Source organism: Rosa chinensis, chromosome 2 (genome assembly GCF_002994745.2).
Source record: "Rosa chinensis cultivar Old Blush chromosome 2, RchiOBHm-V2, whole genome shotgun sequence".
NCBI classification, from domain to species: Eukaryota; Viridiplantae; Streptophyta; class Magnoliopsida; order Rosales; family Rosaceae; genus Rosa; species Rosa chinensis.
The window spans coordinates 18,420,820-18,437,917 of NC_037089.1; the positions used below are offsets into that span (position 1 = coordinate 18,420,820).

Here is a 17,098-nt window from a genome sequence, read left to right on the forward strand (position 1 = left end):
TGCTGTGCTGTGAGAGGAAGCACTTCCGAACTTGCTGTGAGAGGAAGCACTTCCGAACTTGCTGTGAGAAGAAGCAGTTGGGGTGTTTGGTAAACTGTTTTTAAAAGTGCTGTGAGGTCCAAAAGCAATTTCTAGGTGTTTGGTAAGTTGCAAGGCAAAAGTGCTTTGACTGGGTATAATTACCAAAATGGTCATACATGCTAAGATATGCTACTAAAATACATAATTTTGTTTTTTGATTATGTAACCATACCAAATAAAAAAAAATTCTCATGTATTATTCTTGTACCCTTGATTGGACCGAATGAAAGATTTACTTTAAACCCTTCAATATGCATATTATGTTTTACTATTACACAAAATCTCATGTAGAATTTTTAGATTAATTTCCCGACCATAATTCAATGGGAACCATTACACAAAATATATTAAAGTCACTTGAAATTTGCAACTAAATGCTAAGTAGATGCATTCATTAGACTTTGTGCAATTGCATTTCTTAACACCTCCATTTCTTGTCTTCCTGGACCATCTCCATCATGTTCATTATCCTCTATCTCTTCACTAGTCTCTTCACTTGGTTTTCCAGATCCCTCAGTTTCGGTATTGGTGGATTTATTCTTTTCCATCTAAAGACAAAACATGCTTAGACAAACAATGATATCTGACTTTGCTAAATTGCAAAGATGTTGACCACAATCTAAAGAGCTACTAGCCTTGATGGCTGTGTGAAGGTATGGCTGCCAAACAATGATGCGAAAAACTGATTTCACAATGACATAAGTATCCCAAATGAACTCCGAAAATGGTGTCACAAGTTTTATTGAAAAGATAAGAATGTCTACATTCAGTTTGTGGTTGACTACACAAGTTTGAATAAAGGAAACTACTGATATGAAATGGAACAAGCAGCAACAGTGACAATTCGCATAATTTCCTGATGCAGACCTTCAACTTCGAAAAATCATAATTTAATCTAGAGAAATCCTTTTTATGAGATTCCAATTCTGAAATGATCTTTAAGATGTCCACTGAAACTTTCATGAAGACACCAACTACAAATACCCAGCCGAAATGAACAGTTTTTATTAAAACTGAAACTGGGTCAAAAACAATTCGCAGAATTTCCTGATGCAGACCTTCAACTTCGAAAAATCATAATTTAATCTAGAGAAATCCTTTTTATGAGATTCCAATTCTGAAATAATCTTTAAGATGTCCACTGAAACTTTCATGAAGACACCAACTACAAATACCCAGCCGAAATGTACAGTTTTTAGTAAAAATGAAACTGGGTCAAAAACAATTCGCAGAATTTCCTGATGCAGACCTTCAACTTCGAAAAATCATAATTTAATCTAGAGAAATCCTTTTTATGAGATTCCAATTCTGAAATGATCTTTAAGATGTCCACTGAAACTTTCATGAAGACACCAACTACAAATACCCAGCCGAAATATACAGTTTTTAGTAAAAATGAAACTGGGTCAAAAACAACAGAATGCAGAAACTAAAGCCAACTTGACAAGAACTAAGCTAAACATAAGAACACACACAATCACACATATATATCTATATCTATTTTGTTTGTTGTATACTTTATAGACGGCATCACTTAACTTTAAGTTAAGGTGAAGTCCAATAGATTATTTAAACAGGAGGCAACAGAGCACAAACAAATTAACAAGTCACTTTCTAAAACCATAACAACCAGGTCATCACAGTAGACAAGCTGAACTGAGCAGCAACCTAATCTGAAATAAGGTTCTGCAACACCAACATCTACCACACAATTATCTCCCTCCACCAAACACACACCACAACCACCTCCAATTACATTTCAATATACATCTCTCTCTCTTTTGTTTCCTTTCTATTTATTTCTTTCTTTCTATTCTACTGCAGCCCTTCTCTCTATCTCCCTCACTCTCACGTTCTTTCAATATAGAACTTCTCTGTGTCTGAGACGGCAAAAATCATATCAAACCATCAATTTATTTCCTAGAATCTGGACATGAACAAAGGCATTGAGCAAACTCAAAAAAACAATAAAATGTCTATAGGAGAAATCAATTAAGAGCAAAAAATTCCAAAATACACATAAAACAGAAAAGACATATTGAACTAAACTTGATCCACACAATAATTGAAAACCAAGACCAATTGAAAATCTGAAATACAATGTTAGCAATAGATATGATTTTTAAACAACGGTTCTATATACTAATCAACGGTTCTATATACTAGTCAAAACAACCAAATAGCTCCAAGAATCAGAAACACCAAAGCCCAGCAACTCATGTCCCAAAAAACATCCATGAGGAGTTGGGTTTTGAAGAGACAGAGAGATCGATCCGGGAATGCTTTGGGTTTGGGGCGTGTGGCGGAGGAGCGACGGAGTTGGGTTTTGAATCCTCTTGAGAGATCGATCAATGGTTTGCTTTGGGTTTGAGGCGTGTGGCGGAGGAGCGACCGAATTGGGTTTTGAATCCTCTTGAGAGATCGATTTCTATAGAAACCGATGGTTTTGAGGAAGAGGCTGGGAAGAGAGATGCTCTTAACGAAATCGATCGATGGTTTTGAGGAGGAGGCTGCCAGGCTGGGAAGAAAGATCTGGATCGATCGATGGTTCTGAGGAGGACGCTGGGAAGAGAGATCTGGGAAGAGACGAAACCTATAGAAAAGATGAGGACATAATAGGAAAAAGGACAAACTTTCATTTAATCAATACTGTTCACTCCGTGTTTTGACAGAAGCAGTTTTGGGAAGCTGGTACTTGGGTGCTTCTCAATTTCAGATTCTAGGAGAAGCAAATTGGACCAAAAGCACTTCCTAAACAATTTACCAAACAGCATAACATAACCCCAAAAGCAGAAGCAGGTCCAGAATCAATCCCAAACTGGGCCTAAGTGTCCCCGAATTTATTTTCCAGTGGCAACATAGTGGGAAAGCTGATTTTATTAGTAAAATATGGCTTCAAGTAAGCTTTTACTTTCCGGTATGTCACCATTCTTGTAAAGCGAATAGAGTAGCCAGAAGTGCACTCTTCGCTAATTGGTGCAGTTTAGAATACATATTCTTACTTGAGACGCCTAGTATTATCTTGGGTGATTCTCTTGATGCTTATCGTTATTTGGGGTTTAGGCACTATGTCCCCCAATGTATTCTATGGTTTCATTAATGAGCATGGCCTACGGGTAGCCGTTTCTGGCCCTTCCTCAAAAAAGAAAGATGAAAACCTGATACTCGGTGGTGTTCTGTAATTTTTTTATTCATGTATTTTTATTTTAGGAAACGAAAAGGGAGCTTCTAATCATACTTTTAAAATTGACATTTGGACCTCCCTCACTCAATAGACCTCCAACTTACTTTTACAAATAACCAATATACTATCTACACCTCCCTAATTTTCCTAAAATGCCCATTGCCCAATAAAATCAATAAAAGTCTTTTTTTTTTTAGATTCTATTCAAACATCCGAAATCGGTAAATGGACCTCCTTCAATTTTTGAACAATTCACAATCCTATTTTTCCTTAAAAAAAGAAAAAAAAAATCTCCAGGTTGTAGTCTCTCTCTCTCACGTAATTTTGTCGCAATGTCGCTTCTATTTTGTTTCTTTCATTCCACAAGTATTTTTTAGTCTTTCTTCCATGAACTTGTGCATGTGACGTTGATGAGTTCTATCAAAGCTAGATAGGTACTATAGAACATATGAATGTGCATAATCATCTTATAATTATTCAAAGTTCAAACATAAATACGCAAATTTCTACTAGATAACTTGGTATAAATTTCTAAGTAGAAAACTGAGAGAAAAAGAAGCAAAAATTAGGTATAAATTTCTAACTAGGTATTAAGCTTGATAGATTATGTCTTACCTCTGACGCGGAGAGTAGAATCTCACCACTACAATTGACGTTTGGGAGATGGAGAATAACTGTTGCTAATGATTTTAGGGTTTATGTTGGAGGAGAAAGTTTTCTCCAAGTTGAAGACTTATTATTATTATTATTTTCTCCCATCTTTTGTGTCCTTGTTGGTAATTTGATATGAGTTGACAAAGTTAACTATTACTTGGAAAAAGAGGAAGGTCCAAATACTAATATTGGAGGTATGAATAGAAGCTCCCAAACGAAAATATGATGAAATGTGTTCGGCAATATATTTCTCAAAACATGGAAAACAAAAATTGAAAGTATATTCAACTTTTATTCGGAGAAACTGAAACAATAATTTGACTTTTTTACTTTTTCATTTTCCCAGTTTAGGAAATATGGAGAATATTTTTTCGCATTAAATTATTGAAATTTTTTTCAAATTTGAAAAGTATAATCTGAAAATAATTTTTAAAAACGTGGCTGAATAGGTTCTTACAATGTCATAAGGCAAACACAGTGGGTGTGAACAAATGAAGAACCAAAACGAAATGCAAGTAAATAGAAAAGAAAAGAACTTTAGGAGGATCAGAGGTGTCAAAGTAGATGATGTTGCTTCAGCGACACTGTCTTGAGGAGGGGGACATGTGTTGGTACAGTTGACCTGTTGACTGCAAATTGAAAATAAAGGGTTAAGGTCGCAAATTGTGAAAAAGAAAAAATTGAAAAAAAGGGAAAAGAGGGTCTCAGAGTTTGAGGTTTAGGGTTCTAACAATCGCAAGAGAAGGCGATGTTGTTCGCTGAGCTCTCTCTATCTGTTCACAATTTTTTGAAATTCTTATCATTTATTGAGGGGTTAAATATTGTTTACTCCCTGAACTTTCAGAGAAAAAATAGTTCAGTCCCTCCCTTTTTAATTTCACACGTTTACTCCCTTATCTTTCAATTTTGGACCAATAAGTCATTTCCGTTATTCTCCGTCCAAAATATCCGTTAAGTTGGTGACATGGCAACATTCTCCCCGCTAAAATGTCTAATATACCCTTAGTTCCTCTTTTTTTTTTCCTTTTTTCTTTTGATGCGTTTCTTTTTTCTTTTTCTGTTTATCTCTTCTTCTTCCTCCTCACTTCCTCCTTCAGACTCCTCAATGCCGTGCCCTCACTTCCCCACTCTCTCTCCTTTATTTCTCTGCCCTCCTCAGATCTCTCTCTCTCTATCTCTCTATTGCAGTGAAGGCATACTCCTCTTGAGGGAGACGTTCTTGCACTCCTCGGAGAGGAAATCGCCAGCCACGGCATTAGGTCGGGCTTGGAGGTTGAGCTGCATCGTCTGGTGCACCTTCTGGTCAAGATTAGGGTTGAGTGCCGCCAAATCAAATTTGGAGAAGAAAGGACCCTGCAACTCCACCATGACGCAATGCACGGTGCACAACTTCGACTCTTGCACCTCGTGGTACATCATCCCTTCCATCTCTCTCTCTCTCTCTCTCTCTCTCTCTCTCTCTCTCTCTCTCTCTCTCTCTCAAACTCTGTGTTTATGAGAAAGATTGGAAGAAGAAACCCTAGAGATTATGTCCTGATGGATTTGATTTGAGTTTGATGATAAGAGGAAAGATTTGATTTGTTCAACGGCGGCGTTGGACGGCGGCTCTGGTGGGTGACGGAGGGTCTGGGAAAGGCGACGGAGGGACAAGATTTGATCTTGTCTTTGGGAAGCAGCGTTTTAGGCGACGAAGCAGCGGCGTTGGTGATGGCGGTGGGGATTGGGGAATGGATTCGGAGGCGGCATTAGAGAAAGATCGATATGGGTTTTTCATTCTCTGTTTCTAAAACTCTCTGATTTGGAGTAATGTTGTTTGGGGTAATGGTGTTTATGTTTGGATTACTGATTTTGGAGTTTTGCGTATTTTGGGTTTTGATTTTGGGGAGATGGTGGTGGTGGAAGTGTATCGAGTGTGAGATGAGGGACAGTTACCCCAAACAACAGGGATGATGAGAAGGATGGTGGTGGAAGGGTATCGGCAGAGAGAATAGGATCGGGCAGTGATGGATGATGAGAAGGATGGTGGTGGAAGGGTATCGGCAGAGAGAATAGGATAGGGCAGTGATGGATGATGAGAAGGATTGGTGGATGTGAGATTGCGGTGGAGAGGATAGGATAGAGCAGTGATGGGTGATGTGGAGGATTGGTGGTGAGGTTGCGGTGGAGATTAGTGTGTGTGAGGTGGGTGGAATAGGAGAACGGAGCATGTGAGAGAAACAGACGGTGGTGGGCGGTGGAGGGGAGAGAGCTGGGAGAAAAAGAGATAAACAGAAAAAGATAAAAAGATTAAAAAAAAATAAAACAATAAATTAAGGGGAAAAAAAGGATGTGAGGGTAGAATAGGCATTGTGCCGCAGAAAGACCACATCATCTAGTTAACGGAGCTTTTCAACGGAGAGTAACGGAATGGACCTATTGGTCCAAAATTGAGAGATGAGAGAGTAAATGTGTGAAATTAAAAAGGGAGGGACTGAACTGTTTTTTTTCCTGAAAGTTTAGGGAGTAAACAATATTTAACCCTTTATTGAGTATAATGATCACATTTTTTTAACTCTAAAATCTATACGTACAACAAATATTTTCAATGAAAACATCTAACTAAAGATGTGCTTAGGGCAGGCATACGCCGTCATATTGGCAATGGGCTCTCCACCAATATCTGGACTGATCCTTGGTTGTTAGGCGAGAAGCTGCAACAATTTCAGTCTCCTCATGTGCAATGGGTTTCAGACCTCATCTCCTCCCCAGGTACATGGAATTAGACCCTGTTAACTGAGTTATTTCCTATGCCCATTGTGCGAAAAATTTTAGCACTGCCACTTAGTGTTAGACCTCATGAAGATCGATGGATTTGGAGTGGGGATAAGAAAGGGAGGTTCACGGTCAAATTGGCCTATCATACTGCTAGGTGTAGAATTTTGGGAGAATCTACTCCTGCCTCAAATCCTAGTTCTGAACTTTGGACTCAACTCTGGAAAGCTCCTATACCGGGGAAGGTTAAAGTATGTGTGTGGAAGGCTGCTTCAAATATCCTACCTATTCAGAGCAGGCTGAGTGAACGTGGTATTGATATTGATACCCAATGCCCATTCTGTGAGGAGGAAATTGAATATCCCCTTCATGCACTATGTGATTGCATCCATGCCAAGTCTTTCTTGCAGTTGGCTAACTCCCCAGCTCCGACTCTACTACAAGTGTTGCTAATTGGGTACAGACTTTCTATTCTCAGTCTCCTACTACCTTTGCTTCCTTGTTGATGATGATTTGGGCTACGTGGAGAAACTGGAATGATAAAGTATGGAGTGATAGTCCCAAACTGGAGCAGAAGTTGTCCCCTTGACTTTTGGATGGTGGGAAGAATATAAAGCTGCACACTCATCCATCAGTGCTCCCATGCAAGCACGGACTGTACATTGGGCAAAACCTCTAATGGGGATGGTGAAGTTAAATGTGGATGCTGCTTTTTGCAATGTGAATGGGAATGCAGGGATTGGGGGTATCTACAGAGATCATGAAGGTACTTGCCTCGGTGGGTTTCGACACTCAGTTGCGGTCATAAGTTCAGCTAGGCACACTGAACTCTTAGCTTTGATCTTGGGGTTACAGTTGGCTATTTCTCATGGCTTTGTTCCCCTGGTTGTGGAGTCAGATTGCCAAGTCTTGGTGCAAGTAGTGCCAAACCAAACCCTTGACTACTCTGACCTGGGTTTCTTACTTTATGATCTTCAGGAGCTCTTGCAGTCTGTATCCTCTGCTCAGCTCAACTTCGTAAGGCGCCAGGCCAACTCGGTGGCGCATAAGCTGGCTCAAGAGGCCAAGTTGGCCATGTTTTCATCAAATTTTTTTTCTTGTACCTCCTCCAAGTATGGTGGAGAACATAAATCGTGATTGTAATGGCCATTAAGTCAATGAAATTCGTTTCATTCCCCTAAAAAAAAATGCAAAAAACTTATTTACTGTGGATTTTGATTAAAATTACCAAGTGTGTAACTGCACAACAAGGACATGCCTAAATTTGAGTAAACAAGTGGCTTGCTTGTTGGCTTGTTGCTTTCATATTGGATTCATTAACATGTTTGTGTATTGATAGTTTATGAATCCATTGATGTGTAATTGTGTCTAATTGTTTTTTGTCGGTATTAATGATTTGTAGTTTCATCGCATGATTGCTAATTCAAAGTGACATTATTATAGTTATAATTTCAGTAAAAACTTAATCGGATAATATTTAATTTTTACGGTCTTGATATTAATATTTGATATTTCCAATAGTTTTGAGAATGTTTGTAATTTTAATCGGAAAGCCAACAAACGTTTAGCAAAATTTGAACCTTGTTTGCTCAAAGAATATCAAAATTACTCAGCCATCCTTGTCAAGGTTTTATTTAGTTAAAATGACTTTATCTATAAGGATCTAGATCAAGAGACACCATATTTTACACAAATTTTGACACACCTTGTGAGCCATTAGATTTTAAAATGCTTAATGGTTCAGATTTATTGTTTGAATGATGTTAACACAACACTAAGTGATGTGAAAATTACATGGCATTACAAATTTCTAATCTAAAATTAAACTTTTCTTCATTAAAAAAAAAAATTAAAATTTAAAAAATCAAAGTCAACAAAAACTAAATAGAGGAAGAAGAATAACAGAATAAGGAAGGGAGGGAATATCGGAGGCCTTGGGTTTTTCTTCTGACACTTTGGGTTTTCTCAGTGCTGGTTGGGCAGTCTCGTCCCGCGGCGCCCCGGTGCTGGCATGGGCCTCTGGTCTCGCTGGTGCATGGTGGCTGTTGCCTGACGGGTGCATGATGTTTTCAAGGTGGTGGAGGCGGAAGCATTGGAGGCGACGTTCTTTTGCCTTATTTGAGGTCGACAGATTAGCTAATGGTGGCTCTAGTCTGGTCAAGGGTGAGGGGCGGCTTTGATTGGGTCAAGTTGTGCAAACCTTTGTCCAGCATAGCAGTGTCACGTGCTGGGTGGGAAGGCGGAGTTGGTTTGCATCACTGTTGGGTATGGTTTGCTGTGGTAGTGGTCGACGGGAGGCGGCGGAGCAGGTGGGTTCTTGGAGGAGATTTTTTCAGGCCGCTTTGTCCTTTTGGCGGGGAGGAAGACTACGATGGCTGGGTTTTGACGTGTGGGGCCCACCACAGTTCAGATCTGCAGCATGGTGGAGAGACAAAGCCAACACCAATCCGGCTACGGCAGCCGCTATTGGTCCGCAGACTGTAGCTTAGAGGCAGATTGTGGGTTGCAATGTTTTCCTTTTGGTTTATGTTAGGGTTTTGGTTAGGGTTAATAAGTCCCTACTCTTTTAAGTTAGGGTTGTGTTCATACTCTTTGGAGCTAGGATTAGGTTTATGTGTTATGCCATGTCAATGGTGTCATTCCCGAGGACGATTTGAATCAAATTTGGTTTACTGTAGTGGTCGATCTGCTGACAAGCGATCCTTTACACGTGGTCTGGTACTTTTTAGACACAGTGTTGAAGAGGACGTTGTCATTTGGCTGTTGACTACGAGGTACTACTGGGACATTTGGGATCATCGGTTCAAGGTAGCCTTGGTAGGAGGTGTATTGTGGTTAGAGTTTGGGCCCATTGACTTGATGGTATCTGTAACCGCGGTTTCTTAGGGTTTCGGTCTATGTCCCCCCCCCCCCAATGTTTGCTTTCGATTGATTGAATGTATTTTCTATCTTTCACTAAAAAAAAAAAAAACAGAATAAGGAGTATTGTTCTTTATCAATATTGTACACGATCAAAAGAAAGAAGAAAAATAGCAAAAAAAAACTTAAGAACGCCAAAAGGGATTCACCCTCGATTGGGCTGTATGTCTCTAAGTAGGGATTGGTGCCTTCACCCTCGATTGGGATGTATGTCTTTCACTTTAGAATGAGCAAGCATACCCGCCATGAAAGAGTGCCACATGAATAAGGGTCGCTGAAAATCTTGCAAATCCTGATCCAATGGATAAATCTTACAACTTCATTATGCACTTCTAAAATTTCTTATCATCCACATGGTTGGCATTAAGCCAAATACATGCAAAACTACATGAGAAATGTAAATGATTCTCCACAATACAATCAAGACACAATAAAATGATGAAAATAGTGAAGAGTTTGAACCTCATGGGTCCTTTATGCGGTCCAAAAAGTGAAGAATGAAACCGAACTGGCCCAATGATTTTGTAAACTGGCCCAATTACTCAAATTCCAAAAACCCTAAATTAAACCCCTTTGGTTTCCCATTTCCCAAATCCCAAACTCCAACCATGGCTTGGCGCGGTGGATCGTCCCTGTCGAGATCTCTGATCTCCGCCGCAAGAACCTCCACCGTCCGATCACCTCCGTCGATCTCATCCCTCCCTCGCTCTCCTCCGCTCCGTAATATGGCCTCCGCCACTCGCCGGACTCTCTTCTCTCTCCCCGCCAATGTGGGACAGCTGGCCTGCGCTCAGTCGCTGCTGCCGTTCCACAGCGCCGTCGCCTCCGTTCGTATGACCAGTCACATCTCCGGCGAAGTGCGCGCTTTCTGCGAGTTGTCTCAGGGTACCTCCATTGATCCCTCGTAATTGTACGGACTTTTCTATTTCGTTGCTTATTCTTTTCTAAAGAAGTGAATTTTTGTTGACTTATTCTTCTCATATGTGGAAAGAAGTGGATTTCGTTGCTTATTCTCCTCATATGTGTAAAGAAGTGAATGTCGTTGCTTATTGGAGTGAGTTTCGTTGCTTATTCTTCTCATATGTGTAAAGAAGTGAACTTTAGATGATGAGAAATTCATTTAGTGAGGAAAGATAGAAACTTGGGAACTCATTTAGTGAGGAAAGATAGAAACTTGGGAACTATTTGTATGCATTATCAGTAAACGTGTTTCCTCAATTGTCTGTGTGATTTGTTATACTTGAATCTTGTGATTCTAATACCAGCTTAAACCCATGATTGAAATGCCAAGGAGTTTTTTAATGTTGAAATGAACTATTGTCTCTGTTGTATTTAACATTGTTCTGATCATCCTTATGGATTATGGTGGTGGTCTATGAAAGTCATGTGTGTAAGTCGTTGAAAGAATGGTGACTGCTATGATTAGAACTGTCCATTCAGTTGTAATGTATGATCTCTAATGTTCGGCGATCCATCCTTTAACATTCAATTATTTGAGTATTGAATGTTACATATCAGCTTACTGGTCCTGTGGGTGTGTTGTAGGTACTTGAGCATACTTGGGTTGGATCAACACAGCAAGAGTTGCTGCATTAGGTGGGGCTAGTAGTAATCCAAGAGCAGAAGGATTCCGTGCTCCTTAATCTTGATAAGGTTGCGTAGGAAGTGATGTCAAAGTGTAGTGGATAAGTTCTTTCACAACTATTTTGTACTTTTTGTTATAAGATATTTGACTTGTAGAGGCTGTTATCTTTAAATGACAAGATCATTCAATTTACTTGTCTGATCATATATTTTTTTCTTCTTCGTATTTATTGTGTCCAACTTTTGAGATCAAAAGAGAAATAAATTTATTATGTTCAATTGGTCTCCCTCTTTAGCTGATTTTCTTTTTGCTTAATCTTATAGGTTTTACAGTAGCTAAGTTAATTAGTAAACTATCTATAGAAGGTTTCAAGCTCCATGATTGCTCAAGTTGTTTCTGTTGGATTTTTGCAAATGTCAGACCCTCTTTATGAATCAGTTGAACTTCATGCAACACGGTGCATATAGAATGCAAGTTGGTTCATCTTGACAAATTGGTCTCTTACCTATATTTGCACGTTCTGAATGTTTTTTTCGTACTTCAAGCTCCATGATTGCTCAAGATATTTCTGTTAGATTTTAACAATGTCAGACCCTCTTTATGAATCAGGTGAACTTCATGCAACATGTTTCATATAGAGTGCAAATTGGACATCTTTATGAATGAATTTCTTCTCTATATGTCCACATTCTGAATGTATTTTCTTGCTTTAGGAACCGAAACGATTCTTGGTGTCTCAACATTATGGAAATGAGTAGTGGAAATTGTATTTTTACTTTGATGTTTTTTTTTTAATATAGAAGAAGATTGTACTTGTCACTCGTGAGTCTAGATAGCGGACACCCTGTCATTGTTTCATTGAAAATTGGAAATAGAGTGGACTACTTGTTCACTGTTTTGTAACCTCTTCTTAGCCTTTTCTCTTTGTTAATGAAAGTTGGGTTTCTCATGAGAAAAGATTGTGGAAGATATATGCACTGAAGGACACAATCATATATAGGGTTTAGGAACAGGGCAAGATGTGGGTGCTTGCTTATGCGCTAATGAGCATTATAGTGATTTATTCTCTATCACCTCACATGCTGGTGTTTGAACCTCACCAGGCACTCTACCCTGTGGCACTTAAAGCCTTGGTTAGTGTCGTTGTCTCTTTTTTCACATGTTACACACTGATATGAGTTTGCAATTTGGACTGATTGAAGGGCCAAATTGAGCGTGCACTTTGTAAGGCTCAAGTCGGGCTCATAATACGTTTAGATTCTCACACACTGAAACAAGCATTGTAGCTCACAGTACACACTAACCGCTTCATAGTCACTATCTCACTTTCTTTTCAGGGGATCATGGTTTGTTGTCTGTCGCTTAAATTATTAACGAACATTGAGTCTGTCCGGAAACAAACAATTGGAATGTGATAGCTGAACTGAACCCCATTCCAGCTTTCTATATCTGTTTGGAAGTTGGGACTGCTTCGTTATGAATTGCTTGCAGTCGGCAGTGCTTTACCAGAGAGCACTTGTAACTCTTGTTGTAATCCCCAGATAGACTTTTCTTTGCTTCTTTGAACTCTATAACTACGGTTTAGGTATTGCTTTTGACATGTTAAGGCCTTGGGAAGAACCCCTTAAATTCAGATGAGACTGCTTGGATAACCGGTTGAGTGTGAAATGACCAGGCAAATGGATAAGCCTCCAAGGACTATCACTTGCTTACAAGAAATGAAGAAACAATATCTGAACCGGTTTATGGCCTTCCCGGTTGCATCAGCAATTAGATCTTTGTAGATCTAAAGCTATGTAGATCTAAAGAGTAGCTCTCGAGTCCTTTTCTGGCCGCAGAAAAGCTTTGATATTCCCATATGATTAAAATCAAGTTAACAATAGATTTTCAGAAAATATCAGTATAAGAGCACTCCTAGACTAATATATCAGAAAGTCATAGTCATAGCATAGAGAACTACTTTAGGGCTTGTCTTGCCCCGTGGCATATGGTGCAAACTAGCTCCCTCATTTGGTATATTTACATCGTTGATTCTGTGTATAAGCTGAGGAGTATTATTTGCTTCTTTCATTTGGCATCAGCACCTGCTCAGAGTCCATATTGTTTGAATCTTTTAACAACTGCTTTACTTTATAGTTGATACTGAAATAAATAAGATGGTTAAATTCTGCATAATATGCAGAGGAGGCTGAATTTGATAGAATAGTACTGAGAGCCAGATGACTACACCTTTTTTTTTCTTTTTTTCTTTGAGAATGAGATGACTACACCTTTGATTTCCAAATGCCTTGCGGATTCCTTTATGAAACAGAAGAAGGTATTGGGTATTCTCACGAGTCAGCATTATCGGTTCATGTGAGCAACAGGTGATGAGTAGTTATACGAGAGGTCGCATAAGACTACCTCAGCTTAGAGATTAGATTAGTTTAAATATTCTTTTTTTAGTTTAATTTCATATCATCTGACTCATCAATCCAACACTGCCAAAAAATGATATCTCAAATGAAGCTTTAGAATCACACCCTTGAGAAACCGGGGGCTTCTGTTTTTTTTTTTTTAATTTCTACTCATATTATAATGAAACCTTTATCAGAACAGCAAGATTCTGATATCTGAGAATAAGCACGAGTGTGGTTCTGGTTGCACTTCTCCTATTATATACATATACACAAAGCCCCACTACCTCAAAGACATACGCACAATTTTGATCCTCTTGTTTGGAAGACACCCCTTTTGAAAATAGACATCCCACCTCTCCATCATGCTTTTTTATCACCATTGTATTGACACTTTGCTGGGTCCTATACACCTTTTATAAAAGCTAGTATCAATGCATCATATACTTTTGTTCAAATAGTTCATAATAGCATCTTCAACAATTCCAACTATCCTCATTGGTTCAGAAATACATGTCATGTATGAACTCATGTTCATGGGGTTAGTGTGTGTCTTCGAATAAGGCATGTTGTACTGCTCGGAGTAAAGCCAAAACAATACATACACCAGTGCAGTATTCAATAAAAACATCAAATGTCATAAACCGGCTCTCGAAAGAACCTTCACAAGTGCATATTAGTAAGTACAATTGTATGGTACTCGGAACCTAACATAGTGCGCATATCATTGCCCTATTTTGCCGTAATTTCTGTTAGTTTTGGTGTTATATTGACTGTTTTGTTCTATATGAACATGTTGTCGTGGTGTGATCATAGGAGATAGAATTGGCAATGTGGTGATTGTGATAAACCAGAGTACTTTGGCCCAGAGCTAACAAGCAGACTAACGTACTGTGAAATTGGCCCCCCTTCTTCCCTTCATTTAGGGACAGACACCACATGTTAATCAACATCAGTTCTGGGTCTTAATATTGTGCAGCTAACCTTTAGCAGGACCAGCATGTGGTCATTAATATGTATGGCATAAAGAAGCGGTCCAAATTTCTGCAGCGGTCATTGTATAAATTTCAGATCTCAAACTCTTTTCCGCTTGCAATTCAATGGTCAGAATCATTCACTCTTCAGTATCATTAAGATGTTTCAAGTACTTTCTGTGAGCCAATCTGAACTTAAATAACATGCTGTTTGCGTCTATAACTCTATATATATAGTTTAAATGACCAAAAAATTTCTTAAAATAACTTCGCATAAAAACTTTAGAATGGAATGATTCTGATTATCAGATTACATGTAGGGGCACAAAATGAATGGTGGATGTTTTTCTTCAGATCCAACATGTATTTATTTATATGGGAAGTTTAAATCTGCAGTATGGGGCAGAAGGATGCCTGTTTGTTTGGGTACTTGCATTTACTAGCATGTTTGGACTGCACTTCTTGATAAGATTTCCAACTTGTTTATGTTGTCCAAGCACCATTCATGTGATAATTTTTGGTTATCTAGGGGACCCTAGGCCACCCAAAAAATCATTGTGCTGGTACGAACATCTCAAGGCCACAGGAAGAGTAGATCAAATTAAGTACAAGTATCTAAAAGTGGACATTAAGCGTTTTGCAAGATAATCCGCCATCATATTTGTTCTTAGGTCAAATCTTCAAACCGGCTAATATCTTAATGTGGTTTTGTGTACTAATTAACAATAGCACACGGAGACCTATATCTGCTTTCAATTAATGACATTTTCATTAGTTGTAAGTGTTTGTTAGTAATATTCATCCATAGAGAATCACTTTAAGGTGTGAAAGGAAAGATGAGTATGGAACTATGTAGGAATCCGAAGCTTGAATTAATGGCCAATAGCGCAATACTATTAGATGACATAAGCATATGGCCTGCCTCTGCCTTAAAAAGTTTCAAGCATTTTAAAATATCCACAAGCCAATTCCTCTCTCCATTATGTTGCCCTCTCTTGTTGGACACATGAAAATTCCTTGATTTCTATTTTAGACCAATCTCACCCATTTCTTCAAGTCTCTTTCAAAGAAGTCTCCATTATTGCACTTCTCAAAGTGAGTGTTTGATTACTGCAATGATTCCCACAAGGGCAGAACAAGAAGAAGGAAAAAAAGCATATGAGATTGCAGAAAACAACCAGGATTCTGAGTCAAAGCAAAGTGATCATCATGATGATGAAGGAGTAGCTGATCATCATGAGGATGATAATTTGGGAGATTGGTTGAGCTTAAGCCTCAATAAAAATGATCCATCATCAAAACCAGGCAGCAGTAGCAGCAACAATAAGGTTTTCTCATGCAACTTCTGCATGAGGAAGTTTTATAGCTCACAAGCCTTGGGAGGCCATCAGAATGCACACAAAAGAGAAAGAGGAGCTGCAAAGAGGTACCAATCTCATAGGATGATGATGACAACGATGATGGGGTTTCCCTTCAATTCTGTAGCGGCTCGTTCACTTGGTGTTCAGCCTCATTCACTTGTGCAGAAGGAAACCAGACAAGGGTCTTCGACGGTGGCTCGCTCAGGCGGCGATGGTTTGAGCACTGGTTTTGGAATGCCATGGATGCCATTCATGCTTGAAGATGCTAGGGATATGATTTGGCACGGAAGTTTCCGAGTGGAACACAGATTGCCAAGTAGTACAGATGATCATCATCAATCAGATCATGTACATAATAAACAGCTCGACTTAAATTTACGGCTGTGATTCTAATTTCCTACTATTGCTTCAGCTCACTGTGTTTTTGAAGCCAAGTTCTTGTTGTTTCATTTCTTCATCCAAATATTACATGTTTTGATCATGATAATGAATTTGGATCACCGATCTCTTTCTTTCATCGATCTTTGACTTTTTACAGAAAGTGGTCGATAAGGGTTCTCCTATTTTCTTTAGAGCCACATATAAAAGTTAGATTGCAGATGAACCATTCTAATTGAAAGTCGAGAATATTTGAGATCAGAAAAGCATATAATCGATCATCCCTTCTTCTTTTTTTGAATGGTATAATCGATCATCCTTCACTGGTGCAGGATATGAACTAAATCTCTAGCTCTTTTTAGTCTTTCATCTGATTTGATGTGACATATGTAGTTGGTTATCCATCCTTTCATTTCTTATAGGATAGTGCTATAACGCCAAACTTTCAACCGTACTATAAATAATTCAGTCTCAGCTTTAGTACTGGAAAGGAGGATACTAGTTTGTGAAGTTTTCTTGTCGGCAAACCTTGTGAAAGTCAGTTGTCCAACAACAGTTGGGACCTCAAATTTATGGCCATTTTGATTCGCTCACCGGTCACTACACAAATTATGGGCTTCTAAGGATCAATGGGCTTATTTGACCAGGTGATCGGGACCTCAGAACTCTATGCCTAGATTGAAGATTTTGTAAACTCTAGGCTTATCTGTGATAGGTACTGGACTCCGGGTTTCTAACCTCTTACAGAAAATTGTGCCATCTATCACCGGAATGAACGTGTGAGGTTTGTTATGTCAGTAATTTTTTTTTGTCAT

The 17,098-nt window shown here is 38.9% G+C and overlaps 3 protein-coding genes and 1 long non-coding RNA gene across 5 annotated transcripts; 3 read left to right on the forward strand and 1 right to left on the reverse strand.

Annotated features, from left to right (window-relative positions):
* Positions 1 to 257: 257 nt before the first annotated feature.
* LOC121051755 lies at positions 258 to 2,712 on the reverse strand. Its single transcript, XR_005806832.1, has 2 exons — positions 1,140 to 2,712; positions 258 to 948 (listed from the first exon to the last, which is right to left on the reverse strand). It is a non-coding gene; the product is annotated as an uncharacterized LOC121051755 (long non-coding RNA).
* Positions 2,713 to 7,348: 4,636 nt separating this feature from the next.
* LOC112183838 lies at positions 7,349 to 7,807 on the forward strand. The gene has a single exon (XM_024322163.1). It carries the CDS (start codon positions 7,349 to 7,351, stop codon positions 7,805 to 7,807), a length of 459 nt encoding a protein of 152 aa, XP_024177931.1.
* Positions 7,808 to 10,156: 2,349 nt separating this feature from the next.
* On the forward strand, positions 10,157 to 11,460 carry LOC112188451 (protein NUCLEAR FUSION DEFECTIVE 6, mitochondrial). Of its 2 annotated transcripts, none has more exons than XR_002931440.2 (2): positions 10,157 to 10,499; positions 11,135 to 11,460. XR_002931440.2 is itself a non-coding variant. In XM_024327568.2 (2 exons), the coding sequence occupies exons 1-2, from the start codon at positions 10,198 to 10,200 to the stop codon at positions 11,140 to 11,142; spliced, it is 285 nt and encodes a 94-aa protein (XP_024183336.1). In that variant the 5' UTR covers positions 10,158 to 10,197; the 3' UTR covers positions 11,143 to 11,460. The 2 variants fall into 2 exon arrangements, 1 of the variants encoding a protein (XP_024183336.1); XM_024327568.2 differs by having other exon boundaries at positions 10,158 to 10,474.
* A 3,969-nt stretch (positions 11,461 to 15,429) lies between these two features.
* Positions 15,430 to 16,424, forward strand: LOC112188735 (zinc finger protein 7). Its single transcript, XM_024327911.2, has one exon. It carries the CDS (start codon positions 15,660 to 15,662, stop codon positions 16,290 to 16,292), a length of 633 nt encoding a protein of 210 aa, XP_024183679.1. The 5' UTR covers positions 15,430 to 15,659; the 3' UTR covers positions 16,293 to 16,424.
* The last annotated feature ends 674 nt before the right edge of the window (positions 16,425 to 17,098 follow it).

Excerpts from the sequence above, each read along its gene's own strand:
- LOC112183838 (XM_024322163.1), top strand. The coding sequence starts at position 7,349 with ATGGGGATGGTGAAGTTAAATGTGGATGCTGCTTTTTGCAATGTGAAT.
- LOC112188451 (XM_024327568.2), top strand. The coding sequence starts at position 10,198 with ATGGCTTGGCGCGGTGGATCGTCCCTGTCGAGATCTCTGATCTCCGCC.
- LOC112188735 (XM_024327911.2), top strand. The coding sequence starts at position 15,660 with ATGATTCCCACAAGGGCAGAACAAGAAGAAGGAAAAAAAGCATATGAG.